Here is a 20627-nt window from a genome sequence, read left to right as displayed (position 1 = left end):
TTTGGCAGGTCCTAAAAACACATTTGCGAGTTCAGGACACACAACCCCAAAATATGGCAACCTGGCATATGGACTATTTTACGCTGTAGGAGTCGGAGAAAATGGCAGAGACAGGAAGGTCACTCTGCCCTTCTCCCCTAAAACAGGACATAACCCCCTCCTGTGAGAGGCGCCCTCCCTCCGCCCAGAGAAAAGGGGCATCCTTATCTCCAAAGACAAGACAAAGGGACCCCGAGAATCTAACAAACAGGCCTTGCTAAGCATCTCCCACTTGACTACACTTACCTCATACTCTCTGACCTGTCATATTTCTACACAATTGCCCACTCTTCATCAGACTTAGCACCAAAAAACTCAGATTTGGGGCTGGCCCCGTGGCGTAGTGGTTAGGTTCAGCACCTTTGGCGGCCTGGGTTCAGATCCCTGGCACAGACCTGCACCACTCATCAGCCATGCTATGGTGGCATCCCACATATAAAGTAGAGGAAGATTGGCACAGATGTTAGCTCAGGGCAAGTCTTCCTCAGCAAAAAAAACAAAAACAAAACTCAGATTTAACTGTTTCTTGGGGGTCTTCATTTCTTTACCTTCATACCTTTAGCCTTCTTCAATGGCTCCCACGTCACGTAAAACTTAAATTAAATAATTGTGTATGCTTTTCTTCTGTAAATCTTTGTTGGGTTTAGTTTTCAGACCCAGCCAGGGACCCTAAGAGGCTCAAGAAAAACCTTTTGCTTCTCTACACATTTCACCAAAATTATTTTAGTTTAGAAAAGTTCTGGAAATAGAAAGGTCTTTCCCATGGGGAGGTGGTAGAGGAGATCCCAAAACATCCTTAAAAGAAAGGAAATGGCCTTAATATTTCAAAAGATCATGGAGGAGTGGGGGGAAGTGAGAAAACAGAGCTGATGCATGTGAAGAAATTAAATAACTCCCCACATCTTAAAGCAGTTGAATTTACATTTTACTTAAAAAAAGAGGGGGGAGTACATACACAGGGAGGAAAATGGGGTGAGGAATAACAATGATCTGAAATGTATTTCTACAATTTTCCCCTACAATGATCGATCTTGTCTGTTGGGCAGTATTTCTGCTGCTGGCACACACCTGCTTACAATATCAACGAGACTGTAGGCAAGGGAACTGCCCAAGTGTAGGCCTGGGTGGAAAGGAGAGGAAGTTATCATATACAATGTAAGTTTACAACACACGGCATTTTCTTTAAAATGATGTAACGCAGTCGCAGGAAGAAGTTAACAATACTAACGCGAGAATAATCAAATTTTTGTTTGTTATCCATGTACAGCAACTAACTGCTTTACAAAAAAGCAAAATAATACAATATATCATCACATGTATTTACAGTGTAGTAAATATACTTTTCTGTCAAATTTTACACAAACTATTTACAGGGTGAATATACTGCATTAAAAAAAATTGTGTGGCTGACACTAAGAGTGAATTTTTGTGTAAGTCCATTGCATAACATTGAATAAGACATGCCTCATTATGGCGGGGTGGGGGAGATGTAAAAAAATAACAAAAAGCCAAAACAAAACTGAAAAACCCTAAAACCCACTAACAGGGAGGGTTGTCGGCTTACATTCTGTCTCCCCAAGGACATCTGCTCCAGGGGTGGGAGCTGACTGTTCACGGTCCTGTCCTCAGCTCCAGGCTCAGGACCTGCACAGAACCGGCATCTGGGAATGAACAGGTGTTGAGTGGATGAAGGACAGAGCACTTGCCACTTTCCCCCAAAGCCAGGGAACCGTGTCTCAGTGTTGGCGACAAGGGCACCCCTGGGATTGGAGCAGTGATAAAATAGGTCGATTATGCACGACAAAAACGTGATGAGTTCATGTTTTTCTCTTTAAAAAGTCAGGGGAAACATCCACAAACCCCAAACAAATTACTTATAATGTTCTTTATAGAACTTAGATTATGCAAAATGGGCAACTTGCTCTGAATTTCAGAATTTCTTGTGCAGATTACATGCATGAGGCCTAAAAAAGTGTTTCATTTCTCAGGGGAAGCATATTGGTAAGAAATTGATCTCATGTTCATTTAAGTTACTTGGAAAGCTAGATTTTCCTCAAAAGTCAGAAGTTCTTTAAACAAAGTAAGTTTTAGACCTTAGTAAGTTTTCAAATTCCCAGGATGTACTGGTCAAAAGTACTTTTGCAGTTCAAAGAAGGCTCAATTTTGATTTGTGCAACGCTGATCATTTCATGAGGTACTTCAAGTGAATTCATTCCATTCATTACACTAGAGGGAAATAATGGATAAATTTAAGAAATATCATACCTTGGAAAACTTGTTTATGGAAAGATCAACATTTTTAACAGTAAACCTTTGGAAGTTTGTCTATTTTGATGGGAGAAGCAAAATAGCATAACAATACCCACTATCATATGCACCAAACCAAACAACCAAGAGGAAAAACATGGAACCACAGTGATTAAAGGCTCAAATCTGCCTTTTATTCCAGGAGCCAAGAATTTGTGAAACCTGTCCCAGAAGCACTGGGCTGTGGGAGAACTAAGCCCTTAACGGCAGCTCGGCATCCTTGGCACTGGGTTGTTAATGATCTATTTCTAAACTCAGTTCTAGTCTTAGCTTCTTTATAGTCTTAGTTGCTCTGTTATTATAAACATTCTAGTCTAATGCAGCCTCTACAATAGTTAAAAACAAAGGTTTAGTTAATTGCACCTGTCTTCAATATTTTCCAACAGTTCTATGTCAAAATAACTATTAATACTAAGGTTTTTTCCCTTTTATTTTGGCAAATGGTTCTTACTTTTCCCAGGACTGTAAACAAATTAACAAAATTAAATTCTTGTTATTTCTGAATATCAAAAGCAATTTTATTTACATTAACATATTACATTGTTACTGTGTGGATAAATGTGAAATGTGTTATATTATTAAAATCAGAACACTTAGATGTACCATTATTTATTGATTTAGCTGTGGAATTTAATTTACTGAAATCCACTCATGAAATAGCACTATAGGAAACTCCCCCTCCCCTAGGTTTCTTTTCCCCTCCCAAAGCCCTTACATCTTAACATATAAAGGGAACCTGGGAGTAGGGGAGTAATATCTTTTTGTAATAAATATGGTTTAGTCCTAAATTGGAACATCCAAATACTAAGATGCTCACTGAAGTCAAATTATTTTGCACACGCAGGTACCACAAAGAAACTGGACTTTCATTACTATGGAATTCCAACACCACAATAATCCATACCATTCAGTATAGCAGCACCTCTTAAGGTCCCCTATCGTCATACTAATGCAGGCTGACCAGTCTTTTCACAGTGATTTAATGCAATTCTATCATATAGAATCCAAATGTTTTGCTAAAGAGATTCCTCATTTTTTGGAGGGGAGGGGGAAGATTACAAGACATTTAAAATACATCTGATCAAACAAACTTTTGATAATATATACCATACTCTATGTTTCTGGGAAAATTATTAAACAAAATAAAAGCATCCGCTACTCTACATATCCCGTACCATTCCACTCTGCTATGGAGCTAATGCAGACATCTATGAGCATTACCTTCCAGGAACAATTGTCAACACTTTGTTCATCGATTACCCTGCTCAGAATTATTTAGGAAAGTAGAGGAGGGGAAAACGTGTAATCACTATACTTAGTATAGTTTTGGCTTACAAAAACAAAAAACAACAACTTTCAGCATATTTAAAGATTAAAAGATAATCAACCAGAGAAAAAAATAAACTAGTTTGGATGACTGAGTTTGGATAAGGCCTCAGAACCCATTGCTTTAATTTGGTAATGTTAAGATATATGTGGTTACACTTGCTTCCTGTAATTATTGCTAATACTCAAGTGTTAGTATTTCTTAAGAACCTCTACAAAACACTAAATCCCTCCACCCCCCAAGTACCTCGCCTGTGGCTTTATGGTGAGAAGTCACCAAGGCTTCACCTTTACGGTCCTTCAGTTTTGTAAGGTAAAAAAAAGTCCACAGCTAAAAGTCAGATTAAACATACTGGGGTTATAATATTATTTCTCCCATAAACTTCTATCTTGAAAAGTGTGTAAATAAGACTAACACTTTACTCTGTATGATGAAGAAGGGGAAACATAGAAGGCAGAGCTCTGTGCCAATGGCTTTCCTAGCTGGCCAGTAGTAGCAGTATTCAAGAATCCATCCTCTCTCCCAATTGTGATGGTCTCAGTTCAAGTGTCCTGACCTCCCACTTTCTTTGCAGTTGTTCTGAACGCTTGCTTAAACCAGACACGACAAAAGTAGAAGAAAAAAGTTAAAGAAAAAGCAGCATTAAATTTAGGCAATGCTTCCAAGAGTTGATCATCTGGCAACATGGCAGACGGGATGGGCTCATTATAAAACATGAAGTGCAGCATCATAGCACGGTGGTGAGGGGTCACTAGTGAAGAGCCCGTCTAAGTTAAGTCTATTTGAAAATGGAAAGAAAGAAAGCTTCACACGATCTTCTTAATGCTATTACGTTTGAAACTGCCAGCGCTTCTTTGCTTCTGCACTTGGCTTGCGGATCCATGGCGAGTTCGTCCACTGTTACAGTGCCCAGTGGTTGGGGAGAGTTCAACGTTCTCCTTGTCGATTCCTGGAGAGAAAGAGAGCAGCCAGTTACTCCCTCTCCTCTGGTGTTAAGGTCCAGGACTGAATCTGATTTGTATACGAGATACAACCTGGCGAATTGTGTTTGCATATTTCGTTTTAATAGTCAACTGCTAGAATGTTTACAAAGACCTTGTCACACAGAAAACTCACATTTTGTTAAGCAAAATTTGCTATCACAGCAGAAAAACAGCATAAGAAAAAACAAAGAGAGAAGGTGCAAGGAAAAGCTAGAGGCAGGCAGGCTTGAGCTGAATGAAAGGCTAGCAGCCCCCAGGGAAGACAAGAACTCCTTCCTCCAAATCATACCAGAAGCTTCCAGTAGAGGTCAGCTTTGAGCCACATATCTTGACTGGCGTTTCTACAAAGAAGATACACACTCTCCAGTTGCAAAAGGTACTGAAATTCATCATTTCAAAGAAGGGCAGATGCTTTTTATTTGTTTTAACCATAGTGCCTATCCCAAAGGGACTCAAATATTTACTGAGAAAATAATATATCATAAAGGTCATACTGTGGAATCTTTGCTTTGACCTCCTTTTCAACTACGGCAAGTCATTTCATCTTCTGCACCTTAAACAGATGCCATTTATTTCCCTCCTGGAGAAGATCAGATCTCTAAAAACTGGACCCTACAATGAATTTTATAAATAATCTAAGAAGTAACTTCATAACAGTAACTAGAAGCAAAAACAAGGTATTCTTCACCCATGAGATTGGACAGGAAACAGAACAGTGGTCACCCTGGGAAGCAGTGACTGGAAGGGGCATGAGGGCAACTTCTCAGGGTGCTGGGAATGTTGTGTTTCTTGATCTGGCTGCTAGATTTTTAAGTGTGTTGACCTCTTAAAAGTTCATTAGGCTGTTACCTTATGATCTATGTACTTTTCTGTCTGTTACACTTCAATAAATTTACCAAAATACTTATCCTGATTATACCCACCTTTGGCATAACTATTGGTGGGAGAGCAAACAGCTGGAGAGCATTTTAGCAATTTGTATCAAAACGTAAAGTACTGATTGATATTTACTGGTACAGAAAGATGACCATAATTTTGGAGTAAGGAAAAAAAACCCCACATACAGAGAAAAAAAAAAGGCTGGGAAAACATTTGCCAAAACGTTTTATCTCTGGGTGGCATTATTTCAGGTAATTTTTACTTTATTCTTATCTGTACCGCTTGAATTTTAAAATAAACATTAAATTTGAGAAGGGAAAATTTTCCATTTTTGGACAAAAAGTAGCATTTCAAGTGAAAAAGTATTTGTGTTATAAAAAATGTACATAGACCCATCTATCCATTTGTTGGCTCATGAGCAGGAAATGGATTTGGGATGACCTCCTTCTAGGAGCCACACATCCTTCCTCTGGATCCAGCCTTGAATTCAGAGTATAAGGCATCTACAGGCACATGGCCTGGTTTACACAGGCTCAGTAGAGGTTTGCTGTCTTGAACTTATCAAAGGAACATGGGCATTTGTCAGTGTTTCTTTATGAGAAAGTGCACTGGGCTGGGCTGTGAATGCAGAGCTGAAAATGTCAACAACCCCTCTCTGGGAGCCAAGCACAGTGAACCAGCATCTCGAATCTGCTCTATTCTAATCTAATCATATGTGCAGAAAGATGAATGGAAGAAAACACAACACCATGTTCACAGAACTTTTCTCTGGGTAACAGAATTCTGGATGATTTTTATTCTCTTCTGCACATTTATTTGCATCTTCTCCAGAGCTATTTAAAAAAGGAATAACAAAATTGAAAGAAGGCTGCTCACCATCTCTTGAAGGTGCCTGAACTTTGTGCTGTGTGTTTGTGTGGTTCTTTTCATTGCCTTGCCCATCTCCACAAGATCATATTCAACCCATATTTTTTCTCATCTCCATTTCCTTCGTGATGCATTCTCTGTCTCCTGCCAGAACTACTTACTCTCTCCTTTTTTCTCCCTGCTTTTATGCGGCATTTACATTTATTATATTTGGCCTACATTTTCTTTCTTTCTTTTTTTTTTGTGAGGAAGATCAGGCCTGAGCTAACATCTGATGCCAATCCTCCTCTTTTTTTGCTGAGGAAGACTGGCCCTGGGCTAACATCCACGCCCATCTTCCTCTACTTTATATGGAATGCCGCCACAGTGTGGCTTGACAAGTGGGGCATTGGTGCGCGCCCGGGATCCGAACCCGGGAACCCAGGGCCGCCAAAGCAGAGCGCGCACTTAACCACTGTGCCACCAGGCCAACCCACATGGCCTATACTTGCACAACTTGTGCGTATGCCCTATTTCCTCTACTAGAGTAAAAGCACCTAGAGGGGCAAAGATAATTTATTATCCATTTTTGTTTTCCTAGAAGATCCCGTTGATGTCTTTTTCAATAAGATTGGTTGAACTGAATGCTTCTGTTTTTAAATGTGATGGCTGTAATTCAGAGCCAAAAAGCATGCAACCTCTGATCTGCAGGGTGTGGAACCATATTTTTAGTGGAAGAAACAAAATTTTTTTTAAGCTTCCTCCATCTGAAATTATCATGAACTTGTCAGTGTATTTGAACTTTCATTTCCTTAAATTTGCATGTGGCCTACAAGATCAAGTCCAATAGTTCCTTATCTGGGGTCATTTCTTCAATAGGAAATTAGATTCAGGCAAAACTAGGACTTTAAAAAGATAAGGGTTTGTAACCAGTGGGAGATGGCCATCAGGAGGGACACGGCGTGGCCACTAGGAGGGCCCGTGGCTCTCTGCCAGCAGTCTGCCGCCCTGGGGCTGCTTCTTGTGTGCTGACCTTTGGTGCAGCCTTGCCCAGGCTGGACTACGGCTCACCCTGGAGGGAAAGCAGTCACCACACTGCAAGGTGGCAGTGCTTCCGTCTGAGGACAAGGGCATGCTCAGTGATCTTCTTAGGAATTAAAAGTATATAAATTGTGGTCACAGATTAAGTCACTAGGGTAAAAGTTTCTTCAAAGAAATACTAAGAATATTCTATTTTCTGTTTTGTTAAGCAATTAACCTTCAGACCTCTAAATAAAATTTTAAAAGCCTTATTTACCTCTTGTTAAATGTTTTTTTTTTTTTTGTGAGGAAGATCAGCCCTGAGCTAACACCCATGCTAATCCTCCTCTTTTTGCTGAGGAAGACCAGCCCTGAGCTAACATCTATTGCCAATCCTCCTCCTTTTTTCCCCCCTTTTTTCTCCCCAAAGCCCCAGTAGATAGTTGTATGTCATAGCTGCACATCCTTCTAGTTGCTGTATGTGGGACGCGGCCCTCAGCATGGCCGGACAAGCAGTGCGTCGGTGCGCGCCCGGGATCTGAACCCGGGCCGCCAGTAGCGGAGCGTGCACACTTAACTGCTGAGCCACGGGGCCAGCCCCACCTCTTGTTAAATGTTAAGGGTAAACTGTAAGCTATAAAGTTTTACACATAGTATGACCTCAGTTATGTAAAGAAAAGAAACTAGAAGGAGATGCACCAAAATGTTAATAAATAGGGAGTATCTTAGAGTGGTGGGATTATGGGTGATTTTTTTCTTCTATTTTTCTGAATTTTCTAATTTTTTTTCCTAATAAGCATGTGTTCCTTTTAATAAAAACATTAAAGTATCATCCCATCACTCATAACACTAAGCTTCAATGCTATGTGAGAGGCTGACTTCTACTCTTTTTTTTTGTGAGGAAGATCAGCCCTGAGCTAACATCCATGCTAATCCTCCTCTTTTTGCTGAGGAAGACCGGGTCTGAGCTAACATCTATTGCCAATCCTCCTCCTTTTTTTCCCCTAAAGCCCCAGTAGATAGTTGTACGTCATAGTTGCACATCCTTCTAGTTGCTGTATGTGGGACGCGGCCTCAGCATGGCCGGAGAAGCGGTGCGTCGGTGTGCGCCCGGGATCCGAACCCGGGCCGCGAGTAGCAGAGTGCGCGCACTTAACCGCTAAGCCACGGGGCCGACCCTGACTTCTACTCTTAAATTCAACTTTCATCTCAATTCAATTCTTATTTGTGTGTGTGTTTTCTTCCTACTTAGTGACCCAACTCTACAAGTCACACACAGGTAACCATGGCATGGCTGTGATTCCTAAGTTCAACTTCACAGCAAAGATGTTTTACTGTAAGGATCAAAGGAGAAGTTGATATAAAAACCCTGGAAGGTCATTTTAAAGAAGAAAGTCAATTAAAAATGCTTTATATTTATACCAAAATATAGCATCTTGAAAAAGCCAAGTCAGTATGAAACAAAATGATCACAGTATCTGGTTTTAGCATTTAAGTTTCTAAGCATAATTCTCACTTTTGAGAATTTGGGCAGCATTCTTTCTTTTTACCCTCTAAAATTAAATCTAGAAATCTTTCTAAAAGCTGGTGAAGGATTTGGTCTCAACATTCTACAGGAAAAACTCTCAGATTATCTGCCTGTTTGCTCAGAATGGAGACAAAATCCATCCTGCACTGGTACACGCTAGACTGTAATTAATGAGCAGAACTTGGTGTCGCATTTCTTTTCATCAAGGCCCCTCTGAGGCTTTGCATTCTGGTCTCTCTTATGCCCCTAAGTGCTGGCTTTCCCTTCTGACTCAGTGGGCACAAAAGCAAAAATCCATGAGGTCACAGAAACCCAGAGGCCACCACCCAAATGAAATAGAGGTAAAAACTTTTGTGGTCCTGATTTGCTAGTTTAATTTCTCCCACAGATATGCTGTCATCCAACATGCAGCAAGTTACAAACATGCAGGGCAGAAGAAGCTGGAAATTCTATACAGCAGTGTATTAATAAGCACTATGCTTCAATGAGTTGTGGTGGTTCCAGATAAAGATAAAATCCTAAGTGGGAAAAAAAATTACTAGATTACATTATAGTTATTTAAGTTATATGTCGATCTCCTCTGCTCAAACATGAGGTCCTTGAAGGCAGGTATGATGAGGGTTTATTTTGACAACTAGGGATATAGATCCAGCCTGACAAATAATAAAACACTTAAAAAAAAATTCACTTATTTTTTAAACACCAAAATAGTTTCCCAAACTGGAACCTAATATTTTCATGAAATAATAAAAGGACTGAATCCCTTTTAGTTCTTGAGAAGCTGAGGAAAAATGGGTTAGGTAATTTCTGAGATTACACAACAAAAATGAAAGACTAATAATAACATGAATCTCCTACCACCTGCAGATCAGCAATAGTAGGTTACCTGACTCTGCATTGCTTAGTTTATTACACATATAATAGGGCAAAACTGTCAGGAAAGGATTATTACATATACGAGAAGGCAAACATGTCAGAAGACCCAGGTTTGAGTCTTGGTTGGATCAGAACTCTTATTTGGTTCTGGTTTTTAATCTGGCAATTACGGATAACAGTAGACATGTCTATTTCAAAGGGTTGTTAGAAGAATCAGATAAAATAATCTATGTGAAGACTTTTTGCACATAGGTAAAATAATTACTACACAAATTAAGATCTTCCTAATATCTGAAATAAAAAAGACCAAGTGATCTACCTAAAGGAGCTTTAGAACAAAAGCACAGAACTTGAATTTTATACTAGAATTTGTAAAATTACTGAATAAGCACAAAATATAATAAATATTCTTAGAAAGAAAAGGTAACTATAGCTTGTTCTTATGCTATAGTAAATACATTCATGCATATGTGCTAAATATATATTTAGAAATATTTGTATTTTGAGTTAGGTGTACAAAATAGTAGCTAAGAATTCAAAACAATTTTAATGGACTTTCATCAATTGCTAACACTTATTTTCTATTAGGTCTAATCTTTCTGTATAATAATTATAGAAGATTAGAATAAAAGGCATCTTTTATAAATTAGACTTAAGTGTATCACATTCTTTTTCTTCTTAGTCCTTAGAGCTAATTAAGGGCCATATTCCTTTTTTAAACACAGGTGATAGAGTGGGTGGCCAGCTTTAATTTCTAAGGCAACACTGGGGTTGGCTTTATATTTGGGAAAACAAATATTTCCTAAGCTCAGAACTCATCAAACCACACACCCTGCTTTCTCTATTAACTTTCCCTGGAGTTTCTCGTTAACCTGCCCGTGTTAGTTGAGGGCCGGGACTGCACCTTCAGTATTCGGGGGAGAGGAGGCAGCTCCTTAGCTGAGACAGGACACACGGCCCTGCAGTGCCAATAAGCACCCAGACCTTAAAGCAGTGGCTTTACCAGACCCTCAGGTGCTAAGCCAGACTGTGCTCATGGAGTTGGTGAGTGAAGTCTCATGCCATGTGCCCAGGACGAGCGCAGGGTAAGCAGTACTTCGTGCAAAGATGACGAAAGTAAAGAGTACCTTGATGAGGGAACAGCTGCATGAAAACTGCTGATTTAGAGCAAGGCAGAGAAGCTTCACAGACACAGAATGGAAGAAAAAACAAACGTGAGTGATGTCCACAAGATTTTTTAAAAGGGTGAAATATGATTAGACCCTGGGTAATTATTATGTTCCCTGGTTTTCAGAAAGAATCTGGTTTTAATTATTGAACTCTCAACATTAATTTCTTAAATATTACACTCTGTAAATAAATGGTAGAACATATGATTTTACAGATAGATGTGTTTTTACCACCTTTATTAGAGTAAAGAATTTTAGTTTAAATCAAGAATTAAACTAAAAAATGAGAGGAAAAATGAGCAAGAATTAAACCAAGCAATTGCTCAGTTTAAAATGAATTCCTCCCTTAAATACAGGGTAATAACAAAGAAAAAGAAGGAAAATAAATCAATACCAAATAAAGGTCTGGGGATATCAGAAGCAGTACTCTAAATATTAAAATCGTTTCAGGGATTTTCAGCAGTTTCAAGATAGAGGCCTTTAAGTTTCTTCTACGAGGGAGACATTGTAAACCTGGTAAGCATACCAGGAGTGTTACTGACGCAGAGGTCAGTCTACATTGTGAGAAACGGTTGTGATAAACCATCACTGTGCACACAGCTGTCAGCACTATTGGTTCAGGAAGCTTCTAACTCCAAGCGGCTCCACCCAGCTTCCCAGCAGGGAGGTCCGTACTACAGAAGCAGAGTGAGTAACACCTGACTGGCTTAGACATGGCCCCAAAATAAAGAGGAACAAGGAAACTTAAAATAAAGCTCAAGTAAACAGGTCTTTGCTGTAAAAAAATTCATGCTCCAATACTAACAGGAAAATAAGCTGACTGAAAAAAAAAATTAAAGATTTTTTTCTAGTAAATAATATTTTAAAAAGATTATAGGCTTATTTTTGTTTAAAAAACTTATAACACACACCTCACATTTTTTTGAGGTCAAAATATATTATAAAACTTTTGCCATATTACCTGATTCTTCCAAACAAATGTCCCTTTGAACTATCAGAATACTTTGTTGTACAAGGTACAACCCAACAAGTACCACAAAAGTGGTCAACACAGTTACCTGCATAGACTTGACCATCTTAGTACTGAAATCTATTTGAGGGCAGGGGTCATGTCCTACTAGCTCCTCCACTCCCTTGGGTCTAATAGAGTCCCCTAAATATAGTAAACAAGGAATATCTATAGGATAAATATCTGGAATTTTGGTGGTTTTCTACAGAGCACTGCAGTATTAGTCTTGTACTTAGAATCAAAGAACTTGTGTACATGTAGAATTTGTTAAACAACATGGATCAGAAGGAAATAACAACTTTGGCTCAAAATCCAGTACTAAGACCCACAGGCAAAAACTGTCAAGTCTCTGGTGAACAGGGTCTCTCTTATCTTTAAATGTCCCAGAGTGCCTAATGTACACACACAAAATAGGTGTTCAAATGGTTACTGAATTAAATTACAGTGTGAAAAATATTAGGAGACCATGGCAGAGTATACATCAAATTTTAATACGTTGGAAATGGATCTATTTAATTTCTTTTTCATGAATACTGAGTCCATATAATTCCATCTGGATTTTTATTTCTAGTATACTTGCTCTTTAACATCTAAAGAGGACGCAGGGAAACTGCACTTGAAATAAAATGGTCATAAAGCATTCAAAATTATGGCTTTAAAAAAACTTTCTTTGCTCATCACCTAAGAGAACCACTCATGGCTTGGCCTTAAGCAAGAGAAAGTCCCATATACAGCATTTTTAGGTAGATAGGTTTTATTTTCTGGTTCTAATCTTGGTTCAATTTCATGCCCAGCTCAGCTACACTGGACCTAATGATGGATCATACTATCAAATCTGAAATATTCTTACATATCATAGAGTAAATGTTATGGATTTTCTTCAGGGTTCTCTTAGTAGCATTTGGGAAAATCTGAAGAGGTGAAGTTTTATGTCCATTTGGCTAAGAGGGCCACAGTTAAGACATTTTATATGGACTGAACTCAGAGTACAGTTCTTTGTCTCCACTGATGCCAAGTTCAATTTCTACTAGAGAGGGAGTCAGAAGACAGTCATTTATGTATTTTTAAATGTGGATTTAAAAAACAATCCTCCTTGTGCTAACGGGATAGACAAGTGGGCTATGATAATTTGTCAAGAAGAATGCACTTTCAGAGACAACTGCTTTACGTAAGTGACCACCAATTCCTCAAAAGCTGGTGACTGATAAATTACCACCCAAATTTTTATTTAAATAAGGTTTAATGCTTGGGAGGGGGAGGTAGTTCACGAATCTCTTATGTAGTTGATTTGACTAGATTTGGACTCCACAGAATGTTGGAGAGCAAAAAAAAAAAAAAAAAAATACAGCTTAGTGGCTGATCCTGCTATGCACCAAAGATCTAGAAAGCAGAGTCTTGCATTGACATGGGAAGTTTGCAGCAAAGGGTTGAGTTGTGTGCAGATCAGCAACTTTTGCTTTTTGACGTACCGCAACAGAGCTTCACCTGCCTGAAGCTCAGTAGACTGGGTGCAGGTTGATGTTGGCAAATTTGATGGCAAGCCAGACCTATTTCAGGGAATGACACAGAGTTTCTTTAAATACTTCTGCTTGGGACTTAGCTGACGGGAGTGGAGATAGGGAAATATTCTGGTTTCTATTCAGCTAAATAGCAAAGCTGAAATGCTGGACTGAGTTAGGAATCTGGATTCATCACTTCTTTTAGCCCTTTGATATCAGCAAACTCAGCTCCACAAAGAATTGAGGAGATAATGATATAAGATTACATGGAGCTAAAGATATAAAGCAGTATACCTAATTACAAAGTATTAACTCTTATAAGAGGTATTCCATAACAGCAGATGACAAAAACACAATAATTAGGTATATAGATAAACCAGGATCCTTTCAAAGAGATGAGCCCACAATTTAGAGATACAAATGGGTTTCATGAGAAAGTCACTATTGAAAAGATAAACCCTTTCTCCAAAAACAGGTAGTAAAATAATCTGGCAAACCAAAGGACACACAATTCACAATTTAGAGACAGGAGATACTGAACACCGTGATTCTACTTAATTAATTCTACTACTTTTAAAGCTTCAATATCTTTTGAGAATAGTCAGAGGTTTCTAGGGTATAGTGGTCTATTCAAGTAGCCATCTTTGGAGAACTACTGGAGGTGACACCATTGGTTTAAAACTGTAACAAAAACCATACATGCTCTTCTTTGATTTTTATAAACAATTCTAAATAAGAGGTTGTGGAGTAGGACTAATTTTTTAAGCAAATGGTTGGTTGGTTGGCTAATGTCCAACCAACATAGGACAAAAGCAATTAATCAACTAGCAGGGGAACCTGTACTGATCTTTATGCTCAACCTGATGATTTTATTGTCTCTATTAGTGGGCAAAGATGGGAAGAAACCCCCCTAACAATTAGTCTGGGTAAAAAAATTCAACATATAAACAACCAATCATTTTGATAAATTTAACAACACTTTAGTAGCCCCAGAGGCAAAAGTTTGGTCAAAAGGAACCAAACTTGAAAAACAAGAGGACTGATATAGACAGAGTCTACAAATTTTCTAACTGTGATCAACATTATAAACAACAAATAATGCAGAAAATAGAGAGTTCTACAGAAGAAAAGGAGGGTGCACTTAAGGTAAGACAGATGGAAGTACTGGGACAGCAATAAATAAACAAATAAATGAAACAAAAAGGGAAGGGAAGGGAAAGAAGAAAGATGACAGACAGATCATAGATACCGAAGGCAATGAATGTGGTAGAGAGAGCACTGGTCTTGGCTCTAAAGAAGGACTGTGTGATAAAGCAATTAACTTAGCTCTTCCAAAGCTCAGTCTCCCCATGGCACACAATACCGTGAGCCTAGAACTAATTTACCTCTATAGTCCCCCGAGCTCCAAAATGCTAAGATTTTATGTGGGGGTGGGGGGAGGGTGGTGGTGAGGGAAAGAATTCAACGGCTGCGATATCTAGAAGAAATAACTTTTGCCCTGGCTTTAACAGTTGAAACGCGGATTACGGGGCAAGATCATAGGCATACCCTAGGGCAGTGTTTCTCGAACTCTAGGGTGCATAAGAATCACCCAGGGTGTTTATTAAAATACAGATTGCTGGCTGAGCCCTATTCTTGGAGTTTCTTGTGCTGGAGGTCTGGGGTGGGGCTCTGGCGTTTGCATTTCTAACAAATGCATCCCAAATGATGCTGATGCTGCTGGCCTGGGACCTCACTAGGAGAAAGATTGTCCTAGGGAATAAGTGACAGAAGACAAATGAACGTGGTTATATGGGAAAAAAAAGTTGGCCAGATTTCTCTTATTTCTTGCAGGAAAAAAAGAACCTGACTAGGTGTAGTAAGGTGATTGATAAATAAATGCTGGATCAAATAATTTGTTTTCTCTGCTGACCAAAGCTATTTTGTTGACCAAAGCTTAATAGATGAATATAGGTATTTAATAATAATGGTTTATAATATGAATTGCATATTATATTTGCCAAGTTCTTCAAAACTTTCGAAACTATATATGTTTAAATGTTCATGCAAAACTGGGATTGTAAACTGGGGATTCTATTTATGGATCTTGAACATCACAAAATAGACTACATCATTTGGCTTTTTAAAGAAAATCCATGCTAACAATTAAAAGAACTACGTATAGTAACTTTTCCTTACAGAATGAGGTGTTTCATAAGTAAACTTTTCAGATAATGCAATTCTAAACACAGAACCTTTTTTTTTATTTTAGAAGGATATTTTTCCGAACAGGAAACATGACCGTAGCGGAAGCTTGCCTTCATTACCCACTGTTGTCACGACACACCACGGTGTCAGTTCTGTGACGAGTAACACCTCCAGGGTCGACTAGAGTTGTATGAACCCATTCACGCTGACACTGAATTAGCCCAGAATTCTGCAGTTTTGCCATTTCTGCCATCTTGTTTATCTCAGCCCCACCTGAACTACTAGCTATTATTTCTCAGTGTATCCACCTCTTAGTTGCATGTGGAATTGGTATACTTTTCCCACTGGGACCTGAGGGTGACTCCACAGTAAGGAATATGCTTATGGGCTTTAAGATGCTACTTTCTTGAGATAGCTTTTCCGTTTGGTTGTTTACTTCTAAATTTTCAAGTTGGTCTCTGGATGGTTGACTTGTTGCTGGCAGCAGGGAAGTGGGGTACTACTATACTTTGTATATTTTTTGGATACAGTATGCTGTATCAGAGACACAGAAGCCCTTGGGGCAAGGTTAGTGTATCGAGTAAGGGAATTATAATTCTGTTCACTTACAGGGTAATGTACCTTAGGTTGTTCTTCCTGCCCAAATCTAAAAACTTATCAACCTTGGAACACTATGTGAACACTCTAAACATTTCACTATCTTAGGTATAACTGTTTGAAAGTAGAAAGCTTTATAGAATAACAAAATTCAAATCAGCTACAAGGTAAAGAAGAAATGTAAGATGAACCTCATGATAAAAAGGTGCAAAATCCACTATAAACTGATAACAAGGGAATTCCTAATGTTGGTATATTAATATTATTGCTCAAATTTATATAAAGATTATATTTACTGACCTGGGGAATGCTGGGAAGTTGCAAGTGAGGTCATGGAATTAGAAAGGTTAAGGTTAGCAGTAATACTAAGCTGGCTCTGCACTGCAGGAGGATAAGGAGATGTGGGTGTCAGGAGGGACTCCTCACTGGTTTCTTCATCAATTCCAGGCAAATACGTGTCAATCAAGGCATCAAGAAACTTAACAATAAGCTCAGCATAGTCTGGGATTTGTGTTTGCTGTAATGGAAAATAGGAAATTATTTTAGCTCCATTCTTTTTTTTTGTAAATCCCCTTAGAAGCCAAAAAAGATTAATTCAATTTTTGTTTTGGGCTTAATTTACTGTTTTTCTTCCTTTGTATTATAGATTACAAAAAGGGGGTGGAGTAATAGTTATAGACTACCACGGGACTTACAACTGGGAATGTTATTCGGCTTACACTTAGAGCTTCCAGATGAACCTGCAATTACTGAAGGCCATGCACAGACAAAGACTGAATTCCTCCTGAGACAATACAATCATCAGGAATGATGTCTAGTCAATTTTCCAAAACAGAGAAAATGAGCAGAGTATCATCATTCCAGCCGCCATTTAGAGATTCGACTAACACTGAGGCGCTCAGAGGGTTACTGGCAATTAAACTACAGTAATTCCTGCCATGATATACTTATTTCTGTGACTTCAGGCCCATTTTTTTAATGACAACCTTTGCATATCAAGAGATATTCAGTAATAACTAAACAAAATAATAGACTAAATACTCAATTCCTAAAATTAGAACAATGTTTAGATAATTCATATTGATTTGGCAATCCTGTATCTAGAACACTGCACTAGGAACTGTTGGGGGAAGAAACAGAAATCCTGCCTTCAAGGAACCTCAATCAATCTGGAGAGAGACCATATACAGAGAGTAATTAAATACACATTGACGTAGCACTGTATCAACTAATACCAGTCAAAGAACAAACTGAACTGGAGCAAATGAACATATATTCAGGGAAGAATGAATCTAATCCTACAGGTTAGAAGGAAAAATGTTTTCACGAGGTAGACAGTTTTTCATTACGTAATTTTTTAAAAATTGAGATTTGACATATAACATTATATTAGTTTCAGGTCATGAGGCAGATTTTAACCACAGGTGCTCCTTCCTAATTACAAGATACTTAAGTGTGTGCATTAGGATCATCAAATACACGAGGGACTGAGGGCAGAAAAGTTTACAGAGGTTTATTATACCCTTCTGAAAAGTCAAGCATACACTGAGTTGTTTTTTGTAAAAACTAATAGTAAACATATTAGAGGTGCTGACTCTTGGAAAGAATCTTGTAAAACTTTTTAAAAAAATAGCATATGTGTTTATTGTGAATCATCATTCTGGGTTTCAGCATACTGTTTGTTCTTAAAGCAGGCACATTAATATGAATAAAAACTTTCATTTTGTCAATAGAGAAAAATATATTTTCTTACCTTTGAAAAGGGTCCTGCAAACCGCCACAAGCCATTAAAACCAAAACCTGCAACAAATCAAATGTTACTCTTATAATAAGCATGGCACTCTTTTAATCCTAACAGAAATTAAGTTACATAGTTGATGATATATAAAACCTATACCCACATTGAAAACTTTTTAGAATGAGTGTCAAAGTAGACAAACTCACTTAAAATATACTCAGTATAAAACCATATTTTAATTAAAAAAAGGTTGTCACCCAGTTATTTATTGAACACACAATTAAAAAAGTCAGAAAACCACATATGGAGAGAGAAGTATGAACAAGCCTATCCCTTATAAAGAACTCGTTAGTCAGTGCGTTCTATAACAGTGCACATGCTAGCAAGTTCATCAACCATCCTCCTCCCGATACATTTATTTACTTTGCAGGTAAGATGTCTGGTATTGTGGTGGGGACTCTTCATGGTACACCACACTCTGCACAATTCCGTGAATCGGATTTAACAAATTTGGATCTTGGCACAATGACAACAGGGTGTTGATCTTAGAGTCCAACAAATTGTGCCTAAAACATAAAAGTCAACAGAGGAACATTTTTAAGAAAATACATACTGGAAAACATATTATATATTCCCAAGAATAATGTGATAAAAATGAAGGGAGACAAGTGCTTTTTACTTTCTGGTGCTTTTCCAAATTTCCTATAATGAATGTTTGTGTTTGCTTTTTTGGTTTGTCTCTCTTTTTTTTTCTAGTCATGAGGGAAAATATGGTAAAAACAACCAACTAGTACTGTCATATATAAGCATGTTTAACTACATGGTGACTGTTTGCTCAAGACAAGGTTGGCTTCTGTCTGCCACTCAGCATGCTTTAGGATCATTTCTTTCTGCTGACTATTCACACGTACCCAGGGAGTTAAAACTAAATTTAATATTAATCAGTGTTTAATAAATGCTGAATCAGATCGAATAAGGAAAGCAAAATTAGTTTGGAGGGGGTGGACTATATGATTAAATGACGATTTCTAACCTGGCTACACTCCATTAACAAAAATAACCAAGAGCCAACAATATAAAATTCCGAAATTTTTAAATGAGATGAAACAAAAATAAGGAAATAATGATACTACATAGAAGGCCTCGATCAGGAATAGAACTTCCCAAGTTCCTTTGGGTTATTTACATTTGAGCACTTTGAGGCTAATATGATTTTAGCCCTTAAAAGAAGATAAAATTCATCTCTCAAATAAGAGGTCAACTTTGTTTTCACTCAGCTGTGGATAAATACAAACACGCTACTGAAAAAGAAACCAAACTGGGTATGTTGACTTAACTATAGCAGTCTAATGGTTTGCTCCTAAGTGAGGAAATGAACAGCTCACCATGATGAACCAATTAAGAAAATCAGCAAGATAAAAAAATGCTTTTCCTAATAGGCCAAAACTAGTCTTAGTGCCCATTAAACCCACTGTCTCTAAGCTAAAATCACTATCTCACGTTCCGCTCTCCACAACCAATGAACATCACAGGATGATACTCTCTCTAAGCTTTTATAAAACATCTGACTTCAAAACAGATACAAAAGTCAAACACAAAAGGAGATACTTACACAACAGGAAAAACTTTGGGGAAAACAACACTGGCCTCTGCTAAGTATTCATAAAGAATTCGTTGATCAAACTCATCCGTGGTGTATTTTACCAGTGTAGCCTGCCAAACGCAAAAAAGTAAACAAAAAACATTTTATTGTGGGGCTGAATCGTCATCTGTTTTGGTGAGAAGCAAAAGATGGCCTTCCTTTCATGTTTTTAAATATTTAAGGGCCTCCTACGAGTAGATTGGAATAAAAACTTGAGGGAAGAAAAAAACTCTGAAAAAGTGAAAACCCTTACCAGAACGGTAAGAAGCAGTGCTTGGATCTTTGGATCGGTAAGAACTTCTTCATCCAAGAGAACATTCGATTCAGACACTGAAACTTTACGCAAATGTGGGTGCTGCTGTGATGAGGAAATTCTTTGAGTTTCTGCAGTAAAATATGGATTAACACAATCAGCTGTATGAATCAAATAGACACAACTAGATACCACTTCACGTAACATATTTTAATGTTACTTCTAAAATTCAATAGTTTAGTAGACACTTAAAATATCAACATAAACATCATACAGAATTTCTATTTACCTATACAAAAGTTTTGGCTAGCTGTTTACAATGCTGTATGTCTATATGATTACTTTTTACACAGATTTCAGGATAACTGTCATTTTAAGGATTGTATAGCTTATTTTTTGAAAAAGAGCATATGTTTTCTATATTTCATCCTAAAGATTCCAAGAAATGGCTGGAAAGCAAATATGATTCTACTGTACTCTCCCACCTTACTTTCAATGATCTAGATCAATTATTAACTTTGTTTCTCACCCATTTCATAATCAGTTTCTGCTACTCTCCTCATTTTGGGGGGTGTTGTGATCCCTGATTCCATTTCTTGCCTTTTAGGAGCCTTTGTATCTGATATCAAGTGATCAAAACTTTTCCTTGTTCCTATAAACAAAAGTTACAGAATATGGAAGTTCATTAACCACAGTGTCTGTGAATAGGAATATATTAAAAAGAAAAT

The 20627-nt window shown here is 37.9% G+C and overlaps 1 protein-coding gene across 6 annotated transcripts in view; it reads right to left on the bottom strand.

Annotated features, from left to right (window-relative positions):
• Window positions 1–951: 951 nt before the first annotated feature.
• The window catches only part of NF1 (neurofibromin 1), a 253648-nt gene continuing 233972 nt past the window's right edge, over window positions 952–20627 (bottom strand). For 4 of the 6 annotated variants that reach the window (XM_004441909.3, XM_087440769.1, XM_004441910.3 and 1 more), the window contains 7 exons: window positions 20429–20551; window positions 19900–20030; window positions 19617–19717; window positions 18428–18570; window positions 18020–18066; window positions 16567–16783; window positions 952–4622 (listed from right to left, as the gene is read on the bottom strand). In XM_004441909.3, the coding sequence (XP_004441966.2) occupies window positions 4480–4622; window positions 16567–16783; window positions 18020–18066; window positions 18428–18570; window positions 19617–19717; window positions 19900–20030; window positions 20429–20551 (905 nt within the window). In that variant the 3' untranslated portion in view covers window positions 952–4479. The remainder of the gene's footprint in view (window positions 4623–16566; window positions 16784–18019; window positions 18067–18427; window positions 18571–19616; window positions 19718–19899; window positions 20031–20428; window positions 20552–20627) is intronic. The other 2 variants (XM_087440767.1, XM_087440768.1) reach the window with 2 other exon arrangements.

Source organism: Ceratotherium simum, chromosome 16 (assembly GCF_057802395.1).
Source record: "Ceratotherium simum simum isolate JZ-2026a chromosome 16, ASM5780239v1, whole genome shotgun sequence".
Taxonomy (NCBI): domain Eukaryota; kingdom Metazoa; phylum Chordata; class Mammalia; order Perissodactyla; family Rhinocerotidae; genus Ceratotherium; species Ceratotherium simum.
The sequence above is the reverse complement of the archived record's forward strand: the minus strand, read 5'-3'. Positions and strand labels throughout refer to the sequence as shown.